The sequence below is a fragment of the Nelumbo nucifera genome, chromosome 6 (genome assembly GCF_055504915.1).
Source record: "Nelumbo nucifera cultivar China Antique chromosome 6, China Antique-T2T, whole genome shotgun sequence".
NCBI lineage: Eukaryota > Viridiplantae > Streptophyta > Magnoliopsida > Proteales > Nelumbonaceae > Nelumbo > Nelumbo nucifera.
The window spans coordinates 14,683,187-14,702,828 of NC_142654.1; the positions used below are offsets into that span (position 1 = coordinate 14,683,187).

General features: G+C 35.2%; 2 protein-coding genes, 1 long non-coding RNA gene and 1 pseudogene across 7 annotated transcripts; 3 read left to right on the forward strand and 1 right to left on the reverse strand.

Moving 5' to 3' along the window:
* Positions 1–1,340: 1,340 nt before the first annotated feature.
* Positions 1,341–2,728, forward strand: LOC104589579 (short chain aldehyde dehydrogenase 1-like). Its single transcript, XM_010247942.3, has 2 exons — positions 1,341–1,494; positions 1,742–2,728. Exons 1-2 carry the CDS (start codon positions 1,457–1,459, stop codon positions 2,550–2,552), a joined length of 849 nt encoding a protein of 282 aa, XP_010246244.1. The 5' UTR covers positions 1,341–1,456; the 3' UTR covers positions 2,553–2,728.
* A 106-nt stretch (positions 2,729–2,834) lies between these two features.
* Positions 2,835–14,639, forward strand: LOC109113910 (secoisolariciresinol dehydrogenase pseudogene; annotated as a pseudogene). Its single transcript, XR_016077665.1, has 3 exons — positions 2,835–2,990; positions 6,105–6,541; positions 14,344–14,639. The product of XR_016077665.1 is annotated as a secoisolariciresinol dehydrogenase pseudogene (transcript).
* Positions 7,210–11,664, reverse strand: LOC148790617 (uncharacterized). Of its 4 annotated transcripts, none has more exons than XR_016077761.1 (5): positions 9,957–11,664; positions 8,990–9,079; positions 8,592–8,895; positions 7,549–7,656; positions 7,210–7,379 (listed from the first exon to the last, which is right to left on the reverse strand). It is a non-coding gene; the product is annotated as an uncharacterized LOC148790617 (long non-coding RNA). The 4 variants fall into 4 exon arrangements; XR_016077760.1 differs by having other exon boundaries at positions 7,644–7,656; positions 9,957–11,663; XR_016077763.1 differs by lacking the exon at positions 7,210–7,379 and having other exon boundaries at positions 7,386–7,656; positions 8,592–8,706; positions 8,792–8,895; positions 9,957–11,662.
* Positions 14,640–17,327: 2,688 nt separating the features above from the next.
* On the forward strand, positions 17,328–18,547 carry LOC104589588 (short chain aldehyde dehydrogenase 1-like). Its single transcript, XM_010247954.3, has 2 exons — positions 17,328–17,473; positions 17,596–18,547. Exons 1-2 carry the CDS (start codon positions 17,436–17,438, stop codon positions 18,401–18,403), a joined length of 846 nt encoding a protein of 281 aa, XP_010246256.1. The 5' UTR covers positions 17,328–17,435; the 3' UTR covers positions 18,404–18,547.
* Positions 18,548–19,642: the final 1,095 nt, after the last annotated feature.

The window sequence follows — 19,642 nt, forward strand, 5'->3', positions numbered from 1 at the left end:
AATCAATTAATTAATCGGATTTTTCAGTTCTGTTCAGTTCAGTCGGATTTTCTATGAACACCCTTATCATTTACAATTTTTAATAATAAATATAGATATAAATTTATCCTTGACGACTAAACTTATTAGGACTTTGTTGTTTCTTATCGGTTTACTATTGCTCTCCTACCGTAACATGTAAGTTATCATCATAAGGTTGTATCTAATCAGACACTTTCGGATGGACCCAATAATACAATATTGCTTCTCCTATTATTTCTCTTCATTATTTGCCAATATCTTAACTCAGCCCAAGTTTGTTGACCGGAACATGTTGGTTAAGAAAAATTATCTTAATAAGGATCGTTATATACTCTTTTCAGTTTTTATTTTAGTTTTCTTTATATTAATCTATGTATTCTCGGTTCAAAAGTGGGAGAGAATACTCCTCCACTTCGGGATTAACCCACTGGTTGTTAATTCTAAAAAATCAAAGATTTTAGTCGTTCAAAGCTGATGATCACTGACCATAGGAAATTAGGGATGACCATGGATTAGTTTTTTGACTTTTTTCTTTCAAACTTTTGGTTTATTTCTTTTGCCAGTCGTCTGGGAGTTTGTTATCGTTAAAAACAAAGCAGTGATCAATAAAGGCAACCCTTCAGCCTTCAGGAGGCTGAATATAAAGACTAAAGACCCTGAAGCTGAGGAAGTCGACTTAACCCGTGTTGCAATCTTACATTGAGAACATCTATTTCCCCACGAAATATAGAGATATTCCCAATACAAGACAATAAATACAGTTAGAACGGACGTTACACTCACCGAAACTGATGTTAGAGCTGAGGTAGCTCTGGCCGGGCCGATGCCAAATTACTATCCATCGAGGCATCAAATAAATTCCACCATCAATCTCTTAATTAGTCTGGTCTTCTATGTTGGAATTCATTTACATTCATAGTATAATAACCCATCAACCAACGTTGTAATTACTTCAAATTTTATAATATTTATTAGTTAAATGCTTATGAAGTTTCGACTAATTTTCCGATAGCGATCCTTCTCCGGTCTGACAATTAAGTAAAAAATAAGTAATTGAAATTAAAAAAAAAAAAAAAAGAGAAAGGAGATGGCATCAATGCCCTCCCTCAGCGTGAATTGGGAACATTTCCCTTACAGTTGAGATGTGCAGTGGGGCGCCCCAATGTGAACTCCATTGACCTCAGCACGGAGGAGAGCCTGCAGTTGAATTCCAACCTACAAAAATTTCCACAAGGTGTGCATTTATGGTCAAAAACACGAGAAAGGAAAAGTAAAATGCAAACTCATCTACTACTCGTGTTTATATATTGAACTCGTTTAACAAAGGTTCAGCACTCTCTCTCTCTCTCATACTCTCTTTGTTTCTCATTCCAACAAAACAACACCTCTGGCCTCTCCCACTCTAGCTTTCTTCACAACAAAACACTTCCTGAAAATGAGTTTTGCTTCTTCCGTAGCTCCAACCACTAAAAGGTACGCAATTCAATTAGAACACATGTTTCATGGTTAATTAATTTCTCCACTAATCTTTGTATTAAGAATTATTGCATGTGGGTCTAAGGAAAGCACCCTGATTATGCAGCAAGCTCATCAACTCAGCTTCCTTGCATGTTTAATCTAACTTTCATTTGTATTATTCCTGGATTTAATATATATATGAAGTGAAAAACTGAAAAAAAAAAAAAAAAAGATGAACTCGCTTCTCTCTTTGATTTTGTAGGTTGGAAGGGAAGGTTGCAATCATAACCGGAGGTGCCAGCGGAATTGGCAAGAGCACTGCAAAATTATTTGTTCGTCATGGAGCAAAGGTTGTAGTAGCAGATGTCCAAGATGAGCTAGGCCATTCCCTCTGCAGAGAGCTTGATTCCGAGGACACAGCCTTCTTTGTCCACTGCGATGTCTCTAAAGAAGCTGATGTTCAGAGTCTGGTTGATAGTGTCGTCTCCAAGTATGGAAAGCTGGACATCATGTATAACAACGCTGCCATCCCCGGAAACCTGAATCCAGAACTGCTGGAAACTGATCCCAAAGATTTCGAAAGGGTTCTGAGTGTGAACCTCATTGGCGCCTTCTTGGGAGCCAAGCATGCTGCAAGGGTTATGATCCCACAGAAGAAGGGCTCCATCCTCTTCACTTCAAGCGTTGTTTCAGCCATCAGCTGTGGCTCACCCTACCCATATGGGGTCTCAAAGTATGCATTGGTAGGGCTGGCCAAGAGCTTGTGTGGGGAGCTGGGGCAGTATGGGATTAGGGTCAATGTCATCTCTCCCTATGGAATAGCCACTCCTATGCTTGGCCATGTTCTGGGGAACATGGAGTCCAGCAAAGTTGAAGAGGTGACATATGGTGGAGCCAATCTGAAAGGAGTCATCTTGAAGGAGGAGGACATAGCAGAGGCCGCTGTTTTCCTAGCAAGCGATGAGTCGAGGTACGTTAGTGGGCTCAACCTTCTGGTGGATGGGGGCTACAGCACTGTTAATGCTGCTTTCCCAACAGCCATTGCTAAAGCTTTCCAGTCGCTACAGCCTTGACGCCTCCCCAGCAGACAATTGCTTTTGATCGACTGTATACGACCACTATTGGGATATTCAGGATTCAGGAATAATTCATGTCTTTCTTGTTGTTTTTTCCACATAATCTAAACGACTAATGAATAATAAGATATTTATATGATCAGCATCAACATGGGTTTGAACAATTCAAGCAATACTGGTGGGGCCACATCTTGCATTATGGTAGTCGGTGGAGAAATTAATAAAAAAAGACTGTCTTGTCTTGTCTTGTACCCTATCCAGCTTAGCATTTTAACCTGAAATATCAAGGGCAATCACCCTTATCCTAATCGGTATCATGTTCTTTCGCGTCTCTCTGTGATCCCAAACGAAGTTCATCATCATCATAAGAATTCTGGGTTTGGACTTTCATTCAACCATGGCAGCCGGTTCAGTTCTATCTACAATTGTAAGAAGGTAATATATTCTGAGTACTTGAATTTATATCATAAATCATAACCATTAGAATGTTTTGTGGATCAATCATCGTCATTATCTTCTTCTATTGCTTTGCCTATGTAACCCATGTTTTGATAAAGGTTTTTTTTCCAAAGGCAAAAAAAAAAAAAAAAAAAAAACTGAATATGGGGTAATTATAAGTTCATTAAATTGTCATATATATGATCTATCTTTTTTGGTAAAACAGAATGAGATTTTGGAAACCCAACTAGAACAGCACAGAAACACAACACAGAGACACGATCGAAGACACAAAAAAGAAAAGTAAACAGGAAAAATTTAAGCAGCAGAGTAATTCATTCAGGTCTGTAACAATCCAATCTGCAATCGTGCACATCTCTGAATCCAGGGGAAGCTAGTAGAGACATCCTTAGCTAAACATAAGCAGTGTTGAACCTGAAAGAGAATATTGTCAAAAGGGCAACCGGGCATACACCTGATTTAGTACCGGATTTAATACATATAGATCCACCCCGATCCAACCCAATATGATCAAGTCTGATATTAAGTTGGTTTCAATACTGTATGTTCATTGAAGAGTCACTAGCTAGCTCAAGTCCCATATAATTTATTTTGAAATCATTTTAGTCTAATCTGTTAACAATAATCTGAACAAATATAGTTTCATTTATTAATAACTTCTAGTATATATATTGGAACCAAGTTTGATGTAAATCCAATGGACAAGGTTCGATTTAGGAATATGCAATAATTTGATCCAAAACATTTGCAGCCCATCAATTCAGCAGTATTGATCTTCTCAAGAAATGGATCGGAATTATATTATTTGACAAGGGCTAAACATATATATACCATAATAATAAGGGGTGAAAGCACATATTCAATCTTCAATTTAGATTAAACAAGTATGACTGTTATCAGCTCCAACTAATTAATGACTTTGAATATTTACATATATATATATATATATATATATATATATATATATAAAAGATATCCTCTGTTTTGATTTGATAGACTAGAAGGGAAGGTGGCACTGATCACAGGCGGTGCTAGTGGCATTAATTGGAGAGTGCACAGCAATAGGATCAATTGGAGCTAAAGTTGTAATTTGTTATGGGCACAGGAATAGGATTTCGTCACAGGTCGGTCCACGGGGAAGATCTTCTGTTTTCCCTTGTTCTTCCCTGTTCTTGATGAACCTATCTTGGCACCCAAATGGTGATTTGTCTAAGAGATCACCTAACTCTCCTTGCTCTCTTTCTTGACTGAAATTTTTGATGATTTTATTCAATATTCTAAGTTCCTTAAAAAGGAGATTACAAGAGATAAGAACACTGAATAGATAAGACTCCCTACTAATCCATTCTACTGAACTGATAAGATAAGAACATTGAATAGATAAGACTCCTACTAATCCCCACTACTGAAAGCAGATAAGGTAAGAATACTGAATAGATAAGATAGGATGAGAACACTAAATTGTTGCTGTTGAGAACACTAAATTACTGTTGTTGCTGCCGGCATCAACATCATTACTCCCCTCCTGGGCTACGAGCTTGTCCTCAAGCTCGAATTCAGGATGGGTGTCTTGAAACACAGTCCAAGGAATCCCAGATAGGTGGAATGATTTTGCCCTCCTGGATCGGGTTCCAATGAAAAGAATTCATCCTCAGACAGCTGCAGTAAGATACCAAGATTTGACCATGCGTAGCTGCATTCTTTGTCGCGGGCAACTGCAGCCTTAAGGTACTTCTGAGATGTCTTGAACTGTAGAGTACAAAGATTGTGAACGCCAGGCTGGTGCCACTGAACTGCATCCTCTGGATTCTCTTCTATTGCCTGCTTTAGTGTGTACAGAGCTCGCTCTTCCTCTTCCGTCAAATCATTATGTCCAGTTTCAAACGTTGCTGCAATTTCGTGCATGGCAAGTCTTGCCCATGCTATCCGAAGCTCAATTGTTGCAGAGTCCCCTTCTCTGAGAATTGAAGCCATTTCATTCGCAACCCATGAAAGTTGTTCAGTGGGATCTTGAGACCTTTTTGCATCCTTGATACGATGAAACGCAACAACATATCGAGTTGACATGCAATTATGCTCTAATTTTGTTGCCTTCTCCAGGCACTTTCCAGCACTTCTATGATCACCAGCCACATAGTATGCATTAGCAAGATTCACCCAGATATGTGCAGCCCTAGGATTTGATCTGACTGCAATTAACAAACACTCTTTTGCAACATTTGCAGCTGCAACATGAGGCATACAAGCTCCTTCACCAGCAATGACGACCTTGGAGTAGTTGCTCTTATTCTTCTTTGAACTCCCATGGATGGAATCCTCGACCACACCGGATTCCTGCTTAATCGGAACATGCTGGGTGTTGCTAACCTGTGCTAGGGCAACGACCTGTTGCTCGCCGAACGATTCTACTATGTCTGGTCGGTGGCCAGTTGTGGTTGCAGCCCCTTCCGGGTTCCTTTCCTTGTTGGAAAAGTACAACTCCATCAAGCGCCTTAATTCTCGGACGTTGTCCTTGATCTCGCGCACCTCCTGCTGTTTTCCACGAGTTTGTGCTCCAGATCATGAACCCTAGACGTCAATTGCTCAATGACGCCTTGCTCTAATACCAAATTGTTATGGGCCCGGGAATAGGATCTCATCACGGGTCGGTCCATGGGAAAACCTCATGTTTTCCCTTGTCCCTCCTTGCTCTTGATGAACCTATCTTGGCGCCCAAATGGTGGTTTGTCCAAGAGATCACCTAACTCTCTTTGCTCTCTTTCTTGATTGAAATTTTCGATGATTTTATTCAATATTCTCAGTTCCTTAAATAGGAGATTACAAGAGATAAGAGTCCTATTTTTAGGAAGACTCCTTGCTAATTAGGAAAACTCCCTACTAATCTATCATACTGAATTGATAAGATAACATAAGATAAGACTCTCTACTAATCCATACTATTGAACTGATAAGATAAGAACACTGAATAGATAAAACTCCTACTAATCCCTACTACTACTAAATTGCTACTATTGAAAACACTAAATTACTGTCGCTGCTGCCGACGTCCACATCATAATTGCTCACAAATTGGGCAATTTATTTTGCAAGGAGCTAGGCACCACAAATGCTACGTATGTCCATTGCGATGTTAGTGATGAGGAGCAAGTAAAGGAAGCTGTTGATGGCACTATTTCCAAGTATGGGAAGCTAGACATAATGTTCAACAATGCAGGTATAAGTGATGAGGCCAAGGCACGTACCACTGACAATGAGAAGGCCGACTTCGAGAGAGTGGTGAGCATCAATTTGACAGGTGTTTGGGACCAAGCATGCAGCCCGTGTCATGATCCCAGCCCGTGGTGGTAGCATTATCTCAACGGCTAGTATTGCATCGGATATGGGGGCTTGGGAAGTCATGCATACACATGCTCAAAGCATGCAGTAGTTGGGCTTACTAGGAATGCTGCAGTTGAGCTTGGACAGTGGCATCCGATGAGGAGATTGAAAAGGTTATGTGTGCTGCGGCTAATCTCAAAGGTGCACTAGAAGTATGACCTTTAACTACGGATAAAACCATGGTTAAAGGTCAACAAAACCGTACCTATAGGTCTATAGTTACGGTTTAGTTACGGATGGAAAATCATAACCTATGTTCATGTGGCTATAGCCTACAGCTACGGTTCAACTAATCCGTGGCTATAACCCATTTATAGCTACAATATGTGTTCATAGCTAAAGGGCGAACGCATATCATATGAATCTTTAGCTATGGGCTAAAACCATAACTAAAAGATACATATAGCTACGGTTTTTATATTGTAATAGTTATATATCTAAATCTATAACCACAAATTTTTATAAAACCATAACTATAATTCTTCTATTCATTGCTACAGTTTGTTACAAAACCAGAGCTAAATGTACTAACCTATAACCACAGTTTTTTGCTAAAATCGAAGTTAAATACTCTAACCTATAGCTACAGTTTTTTCACAAACCTTGGCTAAAAAATGCAATATATGCCCATAGTTTATTGGAAAACCATAGCTAATTTTTTCAATTTATGGGAAAACTGTGGCTATATTCCAAATAAAATAGTAAAATAATGGCAATTTGAAATGCCACCTTAAAACACCTATTTTATTCATACATCACATGAAAATTATATAATAACTTCTAACAAATAATTATATTATTGGAATAATTCAATAAATGCCACATAATTTGAAGACATCCATTGTTTAAAATGTATTACAAATGTCAATTTTCTCTTAATAATATTAAAGTCTACATGACTTTCAAAAAAATTGAGAAATTTTAAATATAAAAGAATTATCCATTGTCTTCAACTATGCTTTAAGAGTCACTCGTTGCATCTTTAACCTACAAAGAAAAACAAAAAAAATTAGAACAATGATTACTTTGATGATCTAATTAAATATGCAATATACAATGAAAAATGTGAAGAAAGATAAGTAACAAAATCAACTAATATTTTATTAAATGCAAGATAAATTTTGAAATTCTAATCAACGTGTAAAAAATGTCTTACAAGTGCCAATTTTTCTTATTATATTTAATAAACCATAATAAAAATGAAAAATATTGATCTCAATCACTTCATCCATGTATGTTGTTACTCCTTACATATGTTTCGAGCCTGAAAAGCAAAATAAAATAAAAATTAATATTGTTGCATTAATATATATATATAAATTTCAAATATAAATTAGAAAAATTACATAAATCATTGGTCATACAATACCAATTAGCTTGTTAATAAGCCATCCTATGAAAATACCGTCCACCCAAATGGATTAGAATAATTTAGAATAACACATGGTTTAGCTTAGTACAAATCTCTCAACGGCAGGTAGCAAAGCAAGGCACATGTTGACATCCTTCAAGATTCTCAAGTCAAAACAATAGATATGAAATGTGTATTCAAGTAGCAAACATTATAAAACTTTCCAACACTTCCACTCCTATTCCTACAACCATGGCAGAGGCTTTCAAGCAACTTTAGCAGGATGAAGTGGGACCATGGAGATCCTTCAATCATTAAGATTTTTTATCAAATGTTTTCGTATTTACATACACTTGTTAGGAGGATAACTATCAGGAAAAACCAACAGATACAGTGTTCATACATACATGTCACTGTAAAGGCTCATTTAAGATTAATGAATAAAAGAATGAATCAATGAAAATCAACTTTTTTCTTGTAATCTTATGGTTTTGTTATAACTTCTGTAGGTGCAAACTCAAACATGACTTTTAGAATATTATATGGTACATTTCATTTAAATGGATTGTATCCATTAACTTACGTGAAAGTGTAATTTCATTCACTAACTTCACATATAGAAGTTTCTTTGTCTAAAGTGACCCGCCAAAAGTTAATAACATTATAACAAAAACATTCCCAAGGCAAAAATTTAAGAAGCATATGTATGGCCTCATTGTAAGAGAGTTGAAGAAATAACTATTAAATTGCATCTACCAAATAATTGTTGCCAATATTATAATTCCAAAAGTCAGAACATAATCATTATTAGAATAATCAATACAAAAGAAAACCAGGGGAAATCCTACCTTTGCTGCTTCTTCAGTTGCAAATTCAACATGGCCAAATCCCTTGAACCGCCCTTCTTCATTTGAAGCAAAGCGGACATCAACAATTTCCCCTGCATTTTTTAAGAATTCCTCCCTAGAAGGAAAAATAGAGAAGAATAAGTCATAAATGAGATCATGGAAACTCTAGTGAAATGTCCAAGGCCTAGAATACATTATACTTAATTGCTTAAACATCAGCCCGTTCTATTGAAAAGGAAAGGTTGCCAACAAACAATGTCTTTGACCCCGTACTTTGTACTTGAGGTGTAGCAGGAGTCTTGGGCTGCACAATATACAGAAAAAAAAAATGTTCAAACATTGCAGGAAAGAGTTCATTATAATAATCAAATTATCAATCAAACAAAGTAAAAGCCTACAACTTTCTTTGCAGATTTCACATCAGCTTTCTTAATATTTTCCTTGGATGAGGCAGCATCTACCATTTCTTCATCACTGTCCTCTTTGGCCTAAAAATATTTCAATGCATGATAAATAATTATTTAATTCACTAATAGCATGATAAAGTAAAACAAATAAAGAATAAAGTATCGCAGGAAAATTCCCTAATTGCTCTTTTGTAATCGGAGGTCCAATATTGACAGTCTTCTCCCACCTCAGTGAGGCCGAATGGTCAAGACAAACCCAACATTTTTTAGCATGATTTGACTGAAATAAATCAGACCACTAATCAATCCAAAAAGACACATTTGTGGGAGTGGGAGGAATCACAACTACAAACTCATTCTAAACAACCACAAATAGTGAAACCACAGACAATGAAACAAAGTAAGCATGATAATCACTAATCTTAAAGCATATCAAGCATAGCAGAAAATCAATCAGACAATCAAATCAAAAGATGTAAAGCATTAACTTTGAGATTGCAGCAAGCTTTTATCCGATCAGAATCAATTCGTCACAAAAGAGTGAAAGAAATAAAAAAAAAGAAAAGAAAAAAGAAACAACACAAAAAAAAGACAGAGCTATTATAACCATCAGACATTTTCAAAAAAGAAAAAACAATTATAACCATCAGAGAGGCCGATAGCATAAAAAACATAGAGATACTCAAATCTGATCTCCCAACAAATGGAATGTGTCTTATTCTCAAAACGAGTCCATATGTGAATAACAACACCGAGAAAAAAAAAGATGGTGTTGGGTTCGGACTGAGAACCTATAGGAATTGGTTTCACCAGTTCTGTTGGATCTCTCCACTCCCCTCAAATCCCGATCACACTAAGACTATTAACACAGAGGAAGAAGAAGCGATGATTAATAAAAAGAGAGAGAGAGAGAGAGAGAAGATAAAATGAGAAGCGAGGGAAGAAAAATGAAGCTTACGTTATTCGGTTTTGGCCTGAGTTCGTTATTGCAACAAGGGGTTTGTGTATGTTCTCTCGCGTTGGAGTGTTTCTCCGGTAGTGATTGCAAGAGCTTGCAACCAAATTTACGATGATAGCTGTGAGGGAGGGACGATTGGGTCTTTTCTATTCGAAGTTGGACTTGAATTCGACGTGGGTGATGATATTAACAATGGAGAGCTCCTCTAAGGAATTGCAGGTGGAGACATCACAATAGGGTGCCACTTCTGAAGTATCAGTGAAGGCAGCAATCTGAAAAATGGGGAAAACGCGGTTTGACGGAGGGATTTGCATAAAGATGAACGGAAAATCAGGTTTTCGTTGTGGGAATCGATGGAGTAATATCAGAATGTGAATGGTGGTTCGACTGTTTGCAAAGGACGTTGGGGATGAATATGATGGAATAAAGAGAGAACGATGGAAGATGATATGTTGGGGATGATTAGAATAAAAAAACAGTGAGAACGGTGAAAGATATGGGCGGAAGTTATTCAGTCACCATCTCTAATACGCCACTGCAACGAGGTTTCCGATCGCAATTCCGCCGCTGTCTGGAGGTTGGGGTAGATGAACAGTCTCTCTTCGAATTGGGAAAAAAAGGAAGAGGAAGGAGAAATGGAGGGAGAAGAAGAAGGAGAAGAAGAGTGAGAGGGGAGGTTTGTCGCCGCTGTTCTTGTTCGCCACCGCTGCTCGCCACTCTGCCGCTGTGTGTCGAAGGGAGGAAGAGAGTGAATCGTCCATACCCTAACAGGAAGCTCCTGGCGCAAAAAATGGTAGACCCTGAAATCCAATATTTCTTCAATCTCAGGAAATGGATTCCCCTACATCAGCCATGCAAGTCTTCAATCTCAATAAATGAGATTCTCCTCCATCCACTCCATGGCCACTCTCACCTATACTCGCAGCAAGAGGAAGACGGAAAGAAGTGGAGGGCTTTTTCAAGTTGGCTCATTCTAGTGTTTTAGAGAGGGAAACAGAGAAAAAAGTAGAGACGGGAAATGGAGAGTAGGAAAAAAGGGAAGGAGACCCCAAGACGGCAAAAGAAACAGAGAATATGAGAGAAAAAGTCCAATCTCCAGTATTTTCGTATTTGGGGAGAGGTATGAAGGCGCGCGCGGGACTTCAATTTTTTTTGGTTTTTTATGGGTCATTGTCATATAGGGGTGTTAATTGGACTGGATTTGGTCCAATTCGGTCCAGTCCAATGTGAGTCCATTACAAATGGACCTAATCCAATCTAGTTTAATAAATATATAAATATTTTGGACCATTTTGGACCAGTCAGAAATTATTCAAATTGTTGTTAATTTAGATTGGTTTCAACTCAAACCTGGTCCATCCACACCTAAGTTCTTATCTTCTATCAATAGACTAGATATTGGTTCAATCCAATATAAATTCATTATGGATGGACCAAGTCTAATCCAATATATCATATTAGTCCATCTACATTCAATATGTTTTATTGATCCATCTAATCCGTCTAAATAGATTTTGATTTGGATGGAGTCCAATCCTGTCCATTGACACCCCAAGTCATCTATATTTGCAAAGAGGATAGCAAAATGCACTCAGGGCTCCATAGTTTATGCAAACCATCATTAATCCAATTGGTTGATCCAATAAAACTGTGTCCTAGATGTAGGTTGGGCTAGGTTAGGGCATCGAGGCTTACCCATATTAAAAACACCTTAATTAATTGATAATAAGTTTTAATAAAATAAAACATTAACTAAAAAATTACATACTTACTAATTAAAATATAGATTTCTAAGATTAATGAATAAATTAATAAATTTTTTAGCATTTTTTATAAATAAAAAAAAAGAATAAGAAATATAAATTAAATATACAAAAATTTATATAATATGCTAACGTGTCACAGTTTGACCATTCCAACCAATGGCCCATGACCCAAAGGCAAAAAGGTCAACCTCCGAATCAGTTTTTACAACATTGGTTTATTATATACTGATGGATACCAATGACGTTGGTATTTTATAAGACCTATATAATGATGGATCCCATCTCTGTCGGTAAAACCTATCTATACCAACGGGTTTTGATTATCAATAAAATAATAGTCGGTATAGATATAGTTTCAGCCATAGATAATGATTCCATCGGTAGTTGCCAAGACATATAGTGATGGATAGAAATATTCGTCGGAAAATATCATCTATACCAACATATTGGTGGCCGTCGGTAAAAGTGTTCGTAGGTATTTATACATTTTTTTGTAGTGATTTGACATAGACAACGATTTTGGGCCATTTTTATTTTTAAATTGTCACGTCCAATCCATTTGGACTGGATAGTCAAACCAATGACTTGGAAACTAGTGACCAAAGAATTTCTAGTTTTGGGGTTGGTTTTTAAAACCTTTGATGATGATGTAACATAAAATAACATATGTATATATGTATACATTATCTATAATTTGTGGTCCATGTCAAGCTTAAAGTATTTGCTTACACTTGGTCCTAAAATTTTTTGCCCTAATATGGGCCCATGACCCATAATTTCACAAGTTTGCTTGTATGGAGAGAAACTCGATTGCGTGCATGTCTTGTTCTTTAATAAAAGAAGAGGAGGAGAAGAATAAGAAGAAGAGACCCATACCTATTCTTTGTTCAACTGTTTGATTGGAAGGGTGATCTCAATAGTATATAGGGAATGGGAGGGAAAAGAAGGTTTTTGGTGCAAATGAGAGAAGTCGAATAGAGAGGGAAAGGGTTTATTGTGCACGGGAGAGAGTTCACATCAATTATTTTAGCGGTCTTTCAAATTTTTTACTTCCATTCAATCTCAACCATTTATAAAGAAAAATGAATTTTATTAAATATAATTGGGGCTCTAATGTGGGCCCGAGCCTCGGCCAGGGCTTAAACACAAAATCCAGGTCCAATTGTGAAATTTTCTAACTCACTAAAATGATCACCCTTATTTTATGGCAAAAATAGTAGTGTAATGTGCCTTTAGTACTTTAAAACACATAGGTAGCAAAAAAGTTACCCAAGACCAATTCATTATTCATTGGGTTAGACCAGTTTGGTGGATGGTTTTGACTTTTTTTTCGGAGTAAATAGGGTTAGGTGTATGATCGAATTGGTTAAGGGTTGGGTCATGGTTTAATAATAATCTGACTAACTGGTATTGGTCTTGTCCAACTTTCTAAACATTGGTTAGTGTTATATGTTTTATTATATATAGAATAAATAATGTTGTTTTGAAATATTTAGAATATATATATATATTGATTCATTTATATTTTATTTAAGTTTTTCATCTTTCACAAATAAAAAAAGTTAAAAATTACACTTTGAGGCAAAAATATTGGTAAAGTGGTTGAAATAATTTATTAAATAAATTTTTAGTTATTATTTAATTAATAAAATAATAATTATTTATCTATATTAATATTTTATTTATGAATTTAAATAATTTAGTTTAATTGTCAATATTATTTTCATTCATAGGTAATTAATTAATTTACTATTAGTGGTTTTCATATTTAGTTTATTATTTATATTAATTATTAATTTACTTAAATAATTAACTTATTTTTTGATGATTAGTTTTAATTAATCAAATAATAATTAATACTTATTTTTTTATATTTTAGAAATTATTTTCTTTTTATTAATATACTTATGAAATTATTAATAATTTATTTTCTAATTTAATTATTAATAAATAGAAATCATTAATTATTATTATTGTGATGCAATAGTAATGAGCTAATAATTTTAATTAGATTCATTTACTTTAATAAATGCTTAATTATTAGTTTACTTTAAAAAGTAATTAATAAATAATAAATAATTCAAATGAATATTATATGGTTATTATTTATGAGCAAGGAATAAAATGATTGTAGCTAAAAATTATTAACTTCGTAATTAAAGCTACAGAATTATACTTCGTGGCTATAATGATAAATAGCTCTTTAGCCACGGACAAATTATCCGTAGTTGAAGCTCAATTTATGCTTTTGTAACTTATAACCACGGATATATTATAACCGTGGTTATAAATATCTTTTAGCCACAAACAGAATAACCTTTAACCACAGATAAGGTGTCCGTAGCTAAAGCTCAACTTCTGCTTTTGTAATTTATAGCCGCGGATACATTACAACCGTGGCTATAAATATCTTTTAGCCATGAACAGAATAACTTCTAACACGGATAAATTATCTGTAGCTAAAGCTCAACTTTTTGCCACGGATAAATTGTTCGTAGCTAAAACTCAACTTCTACTTTTGTAACTTATAGCCAATAGATACATTGTAACCGTGGCTATAAATATTTTTTACCCATTAACAGAATAACTTTTAACCACGGACAAATTGTCGGTAGCTGAAGCCCAACTTTTTGCCACGGACATCAAATTTTTCGTGGTTATATCCCATGTTTTAACTACAGGTTTTTTGACCGTAGCTATAACCCCAATAGTGGTGTCACCCTTAAGTCTGAGGATGTTGCTCAAGCTGCGCTTTATTTGGGGAGTGATGATTCCAGATATGTCAGTGGCCATAACCTCTTTATTGATGGGGGCTTCACCATTGTTAATCCATCACTTGGGACCATGTTTAACTACTCGGATTCTTAGCTTTTTTTCTTTTTTCGGAGTACGGATAGATTTATTTTAGAATTCTGATTTTCAGTGCAGATCTACAATATTTCAAAGTATTAATTACCCCATCCTATGCATCAATGCTCGCCATTTTGAGCTGACACCTGCCCCAACTGTACTTCGTGCCTATGAATTCGACCCAGGGATGAACCATTATTCTCCTTTTTTTTTTCCTTCGTATATATCTACTGAGTGATCTGTAACTTTGATTTTAGTGAATGAACATTTTGTCTTGGTTGGCTTTCAAAATCAAAATAATAACAAACAAAAAAAAATAAAAAAAAAGATCGCTTCCACTGTGATCGCATCTGTGCCCCACAAATACCCCATATGCACATCTTAGCATGCATTGGGAATATCTCCCAAAGTTGTCAGTGGGAGATGTTCTCAATACAAGGTTGGGATATGCTGTGGGGCATTTGTGGGGTGCAGATGTATACTCTCTCTCTCTCTTTTGCATCCATAATCTCCTATTTCCCATTTTTTTTTGGTTATAAAGTCAACCAGCCAGGTGAATTTTGTATATTATTATAGATTTCAAGATTTAAAATAAGGAGATAAGCAGTTGAATGGATCAAAGGTTCAACCGGCCAGGTTGACGATACCAAATCAACAGAATTCTAGCATTGAGCAATCCAATCATCCGGGTTAATGATGGGTTGAAAGCATTGGAAAAATTCATATGTTTTACATATTTGTCAGTTATGAGGTTGAAATTGATCTCCTTACTTATTATCAAACTGGATTGTGATATATCGCATCAAGTTTAAACTCGTCAATTTGTAATCCTAGGTAGGGCTGTAGGGGTGATCATTTCCAATCCAGCCTAGCCCAAACTGAATGTTTTGTCTCTTGGCCCAGCTTGGGCCTGTATCAAGCTCGGATTTCTGAATGAACCTGAGACCAATAATTTAAGCATGGTCCAGCCCACAATATTTATTATATATTTTTTATATGCTTAAATTATTGCCACGTTTAACAGCTGATTAACAGCTCAGAATAATTTTAGACCCAAAATACATAATACTAATTGGGAATTTTTCTTATATTATATAATATTTTATACGTATTTGCACCGTACATATTTGTATTTGCATGTAGGACTCTCATAAGATTGGATTTGGATCAAATTCAACCACATATGCATCTAATAACGTTGTTAAAAACTTAAAGTTTAATCAGAGGTCGATCTTAATCGAATCTGATAGGGTCAAATTTGCATCATATATGACTAATGAATTGATTCAGGTTTCAAAACCAAAATCCAATCTAAAGTAATTGTATTAGATCTCGTATTAGCCATAGTATGTTAGGCTTTACCTTGGTATAGGACTGGGATACCAAGTTCAGGCTTCATCTCCAGTTGAATTGGGCCTAGGTCTAGGGATAGTGTTGGGGTTGGGCCTAAGTTGAGCCAAAGCCTGAGCCAACCTGCCCATACGCATGTCCATTGCTTGACAATATTAAAGCCAAAATTTCAAACAACAAATGTGTACGTGACAGTTAGTTTTAGATAATGATGATGATGCTATTGTAATTTTAAAATTTTCTACAATTTATTAAATTTACGTGTATATAAAAATAATTCTCATTTATTATACTTTGTTTTAGTTAATATGATCTAAGAAATGTACCCAAAACTTTTAATATTCAATTTTGACATAAAAAGCATTGACACGTTTAACCCAAACAAACAACTCCAGTTTAATCAGATTTAAATTTTATATTTTATTTGCATCATCAATAAAAAAAATTTCTTTATCATACTTGTTTTTCTTTAATATGATTAATATAAAATGGGATTATATATATATATATATAACTCCCACTAACAAATGGTTTTTTCATTTTTTTAGAAAGTTAGACATGTGTCATTTTTTAAGAAGTTCTGCTAAATCTTACAACCCACTACCACTATTTTTAATTAATCACTTCCTAAAAAAATGTAGAAAATACAAAAGTGGTTATTCATAACTACTTTCAATCCATATTCTAATAATTATTGAAAAGCTATTTTTAAAAATAAACATTTCTTAAAATTTTAATAATTATTTAAAATATTAATAAATATAAGTTTAACATTATTGATTCTATAATATAAATTTAACATTACTATTTCCTTATGCTTAAACGGGGTGATTCTTATTAAATCACCCTACCTAGAAAATAAAATAGGCCATCCATTAAGATAACATCGATGGACATTTCACATGCCCTTTAAATCTTTTCATAATCCCAATTTTACCCTTCATCTTCTATTCTTTCTCTCCTCTATATTCATTTTCTTTCATCTTTCTGACCAACTGAATGATTCTAAAATAAAATTAAAAAAAAAGAAAGAAAGAAAGAAAGAGATCATCCTACTTAAATATCCCTATTCAAAATTATGACCTCCACAACTTTGTACATACATTTAATGTGCCACCCATAAGGCGATGAGGCGATGACCCCATGATGGGTCAATGGTTCAACCATCAAGCATTTTTACCAAACTGTAAATTTCAGAAGTGACGATTTAAACGTTCAACCGATCCAATCCCCGGCCATCTAGCAATAATTCATCTTCATCATCTCTTAGACTTATCGAAATTCCAAGCTGAAAATGATTACTAAATAATAAATCAGAAATCCAACAACTCAGTCGGCACACCACGTGAAACGATCGATGCTTCCCAGGTCCCATCATATTTTTTTCCTGCACAGTTCCCGTCAATTAATATAAATAAAAAGTCATTTATAAAAACTCAAAACAATTCCATCTCTAGTATGTTAATCGGTTGAGCATTCTGACCGGCCATTGCAAACGACAGGTCAAGATAGAATGAAGGCTGCTTCCTTGCTAGCTCCCATAACCAAGAGGTATATTGAAGCTCTGATAAAAAAAAAAAAAATTATTCACTCTCAAACATGCATTTTTTTTTTTTAATTAGTTCGATCGATGAAGCAGTTATCCCAGATCCATTTGGTCGTACTTTTTGCAGATTAAAAGGAAAGGTGGCACTGATTACCGGCGGTGCAGCAGGAATCGGCGAGAGCACTGCAAGGTTATTCGTTCGTCATGGCGCTAAGGTTGTGGTTGCCGACGTACAGGATGAGCTGGGCCGAGCTGTCTGTAACGACATTGGTTCGGAGGAGACCATCTGCTATGCTCACTGCGATGTCAGCAGAGACGCTCATGTCAGAGATGCCGTGGACATGTCAGTCTCCAAGTATGGAAAGCTTGATATCATGTTCAATAATGCAGCCATCCCTGGGAAGAGCAGCAAGGAAATCTTAAGCACAGACAACGAAGACTTCAAGAGGGTAGTGGATGTTAATCTCTACGGTGCGTTCTTGGGTGCCAAACATGCTGCAAGGGTGATGGTTCCCTTGAAGAGAGGAAGCATTCTCTTCACTTCCAGTGTGGCATCGGTCGTCAATGGTGAGACTCCACACGCTTATTCAGCCACCAAGCACGCTGTGGTGGGCTTGACGAAGAATCTGTGCGTGGAGCTGGGACGATATGGGATAAGAGTTAATTGCATCTCTCCCTATGGAGTGGTCACGGGAATGCTACGCAAGGTGATGGCTGAACTGGGGTTCACAGAAGAGGAGAAGGTGGAGGAGTTGGTGTCTCGCTCGACTGTCCTCAAGGGTGTCAAGGTTACAGCTGAGGACATGGCCGAGGCGGCACTGTACTTGGCCAGCGATGAAGCTCGTTATGTCAATGGGCTCAACCTTATTGTTGATGGGGGTTATAGCACCACCAATCCATCTTTCTCTTCTGCCATCGCTCAATCTTTTGCTTGATGTATCAGTATTTCTTTCCTTTTCTCTCTATCTTGATTGTTCTTTGAATGTTAGGTTGTTAAATGCTAGCTACTACACTAAGGCCCAGTTGGCTTTGGCTTTTGTGAGTTATTTGTCCTATCAAAGTATTGACAATTCCCCCAAGTGAGAAATTTTACTATTTAGTTATTTAATTATTTAAATATTTAAATAATATATAAAATATTAAGTTTTTTTGTTATTTGAATTTTATTTATTTAGTTATAAAATAATATTAAATATTTTGTTATATAATTATTTAACTATTTATAATGTTTTGTTATTTAGGATATTTAGTTATTAAAATAATTTTTTTATTGTTAAATTTTTATTATTTGAATAACATTTAAATTGAAAAATTCAAAAGATCATAATTCATATTGTTAGTACATAATTTTGTGATGAATTTTGTAAAAGTATAAAATTATTAATAATATGAATATTATTAAATTTATTATAATTATTTTTGTGTTTTTAATAAATATTTTAAAGTTATTATATAATTATGTTAGCTTATTTAAATAATTTTTTAATTTAAATTAAACTTTCTTTAAATAGATATAGATAAGAAGTGGGGGAGCGGATAAATAGGAATTAGAGATAATTTAGGAGAAAGTGGGGAAGGTAGTTTAGGAGTAATTTTAGAAAATGATATTATTTAAGTTATTGGGAAGGTGTGTGTGTGTGGAGAGAAAGAGAGAGAAAGAGAAATTTTAGATAATATGGGGAAGGAGAACATCTCTCATTAGTTGTTTAACAAATGACATAGAATAAAAATAAAAAATTCAAAAAAATAGAAAAAAAAAATCTAGACTGTTGTGTTTTAATATATACTGTTTTCTATAATGGACTTTTGACCATGTTTGAGAGTTCTTATATTAAAAACAAGTACTTATTCATGTTGTAAGCACTTAATTCTAAGCACTCCCAAGCATGGCCTTTGTTCCTCTATCGCCCATGATTGACATAGACTATATGCTGAACCATATAAATCATTGCATATTTTATTTATTTATTGCTATGTTTTTATTTTACCATTTGAATTTTTTGTACAATAATGGATAAAATATTAATGTTATCCGACAAGTAGTGTTTCATCACACTGTAGAGTGTATGAGAAAAAAAGGAACAGTCGCATTTTTTATTTAACCAATCCTTCAGGCCTTCAGTGGTGCCTAACATCCAAAACCTACTGGGCCGACACCAAGGATCAGATTGGAA

Bases quoted from the DNA above. Each gene is read 5' to 3' on its own strand.
- LOC104589579 (XM_010247942.3), top strand. From the start codon at position 1,457: ATGAGTTTTGCTTCTTCCGTAGCTCCAACCACTAAAAG. The intron at 1,495-1,741 runs GTACGCAATTCA...TTGATTTTGTAG, and splicing joins GTAGCTCCAACCACTAAAAG to GTTGGAAGGGAAGGTTGCAA.
- LOC104589588 (XM_010247954.3), top strand. From the start codon at position 17,436: ATGAAGGCTGCTTCCTTGCTAGCTCCCATAACCAAGAG. The intron at 17,474-17,595 runs GTATATTGAAGC...TACTTTTTGCAG, and splicing joins CTAGCTCCCATAACCAAGAG to ATTAAAAGGAAAGGTGGCAC.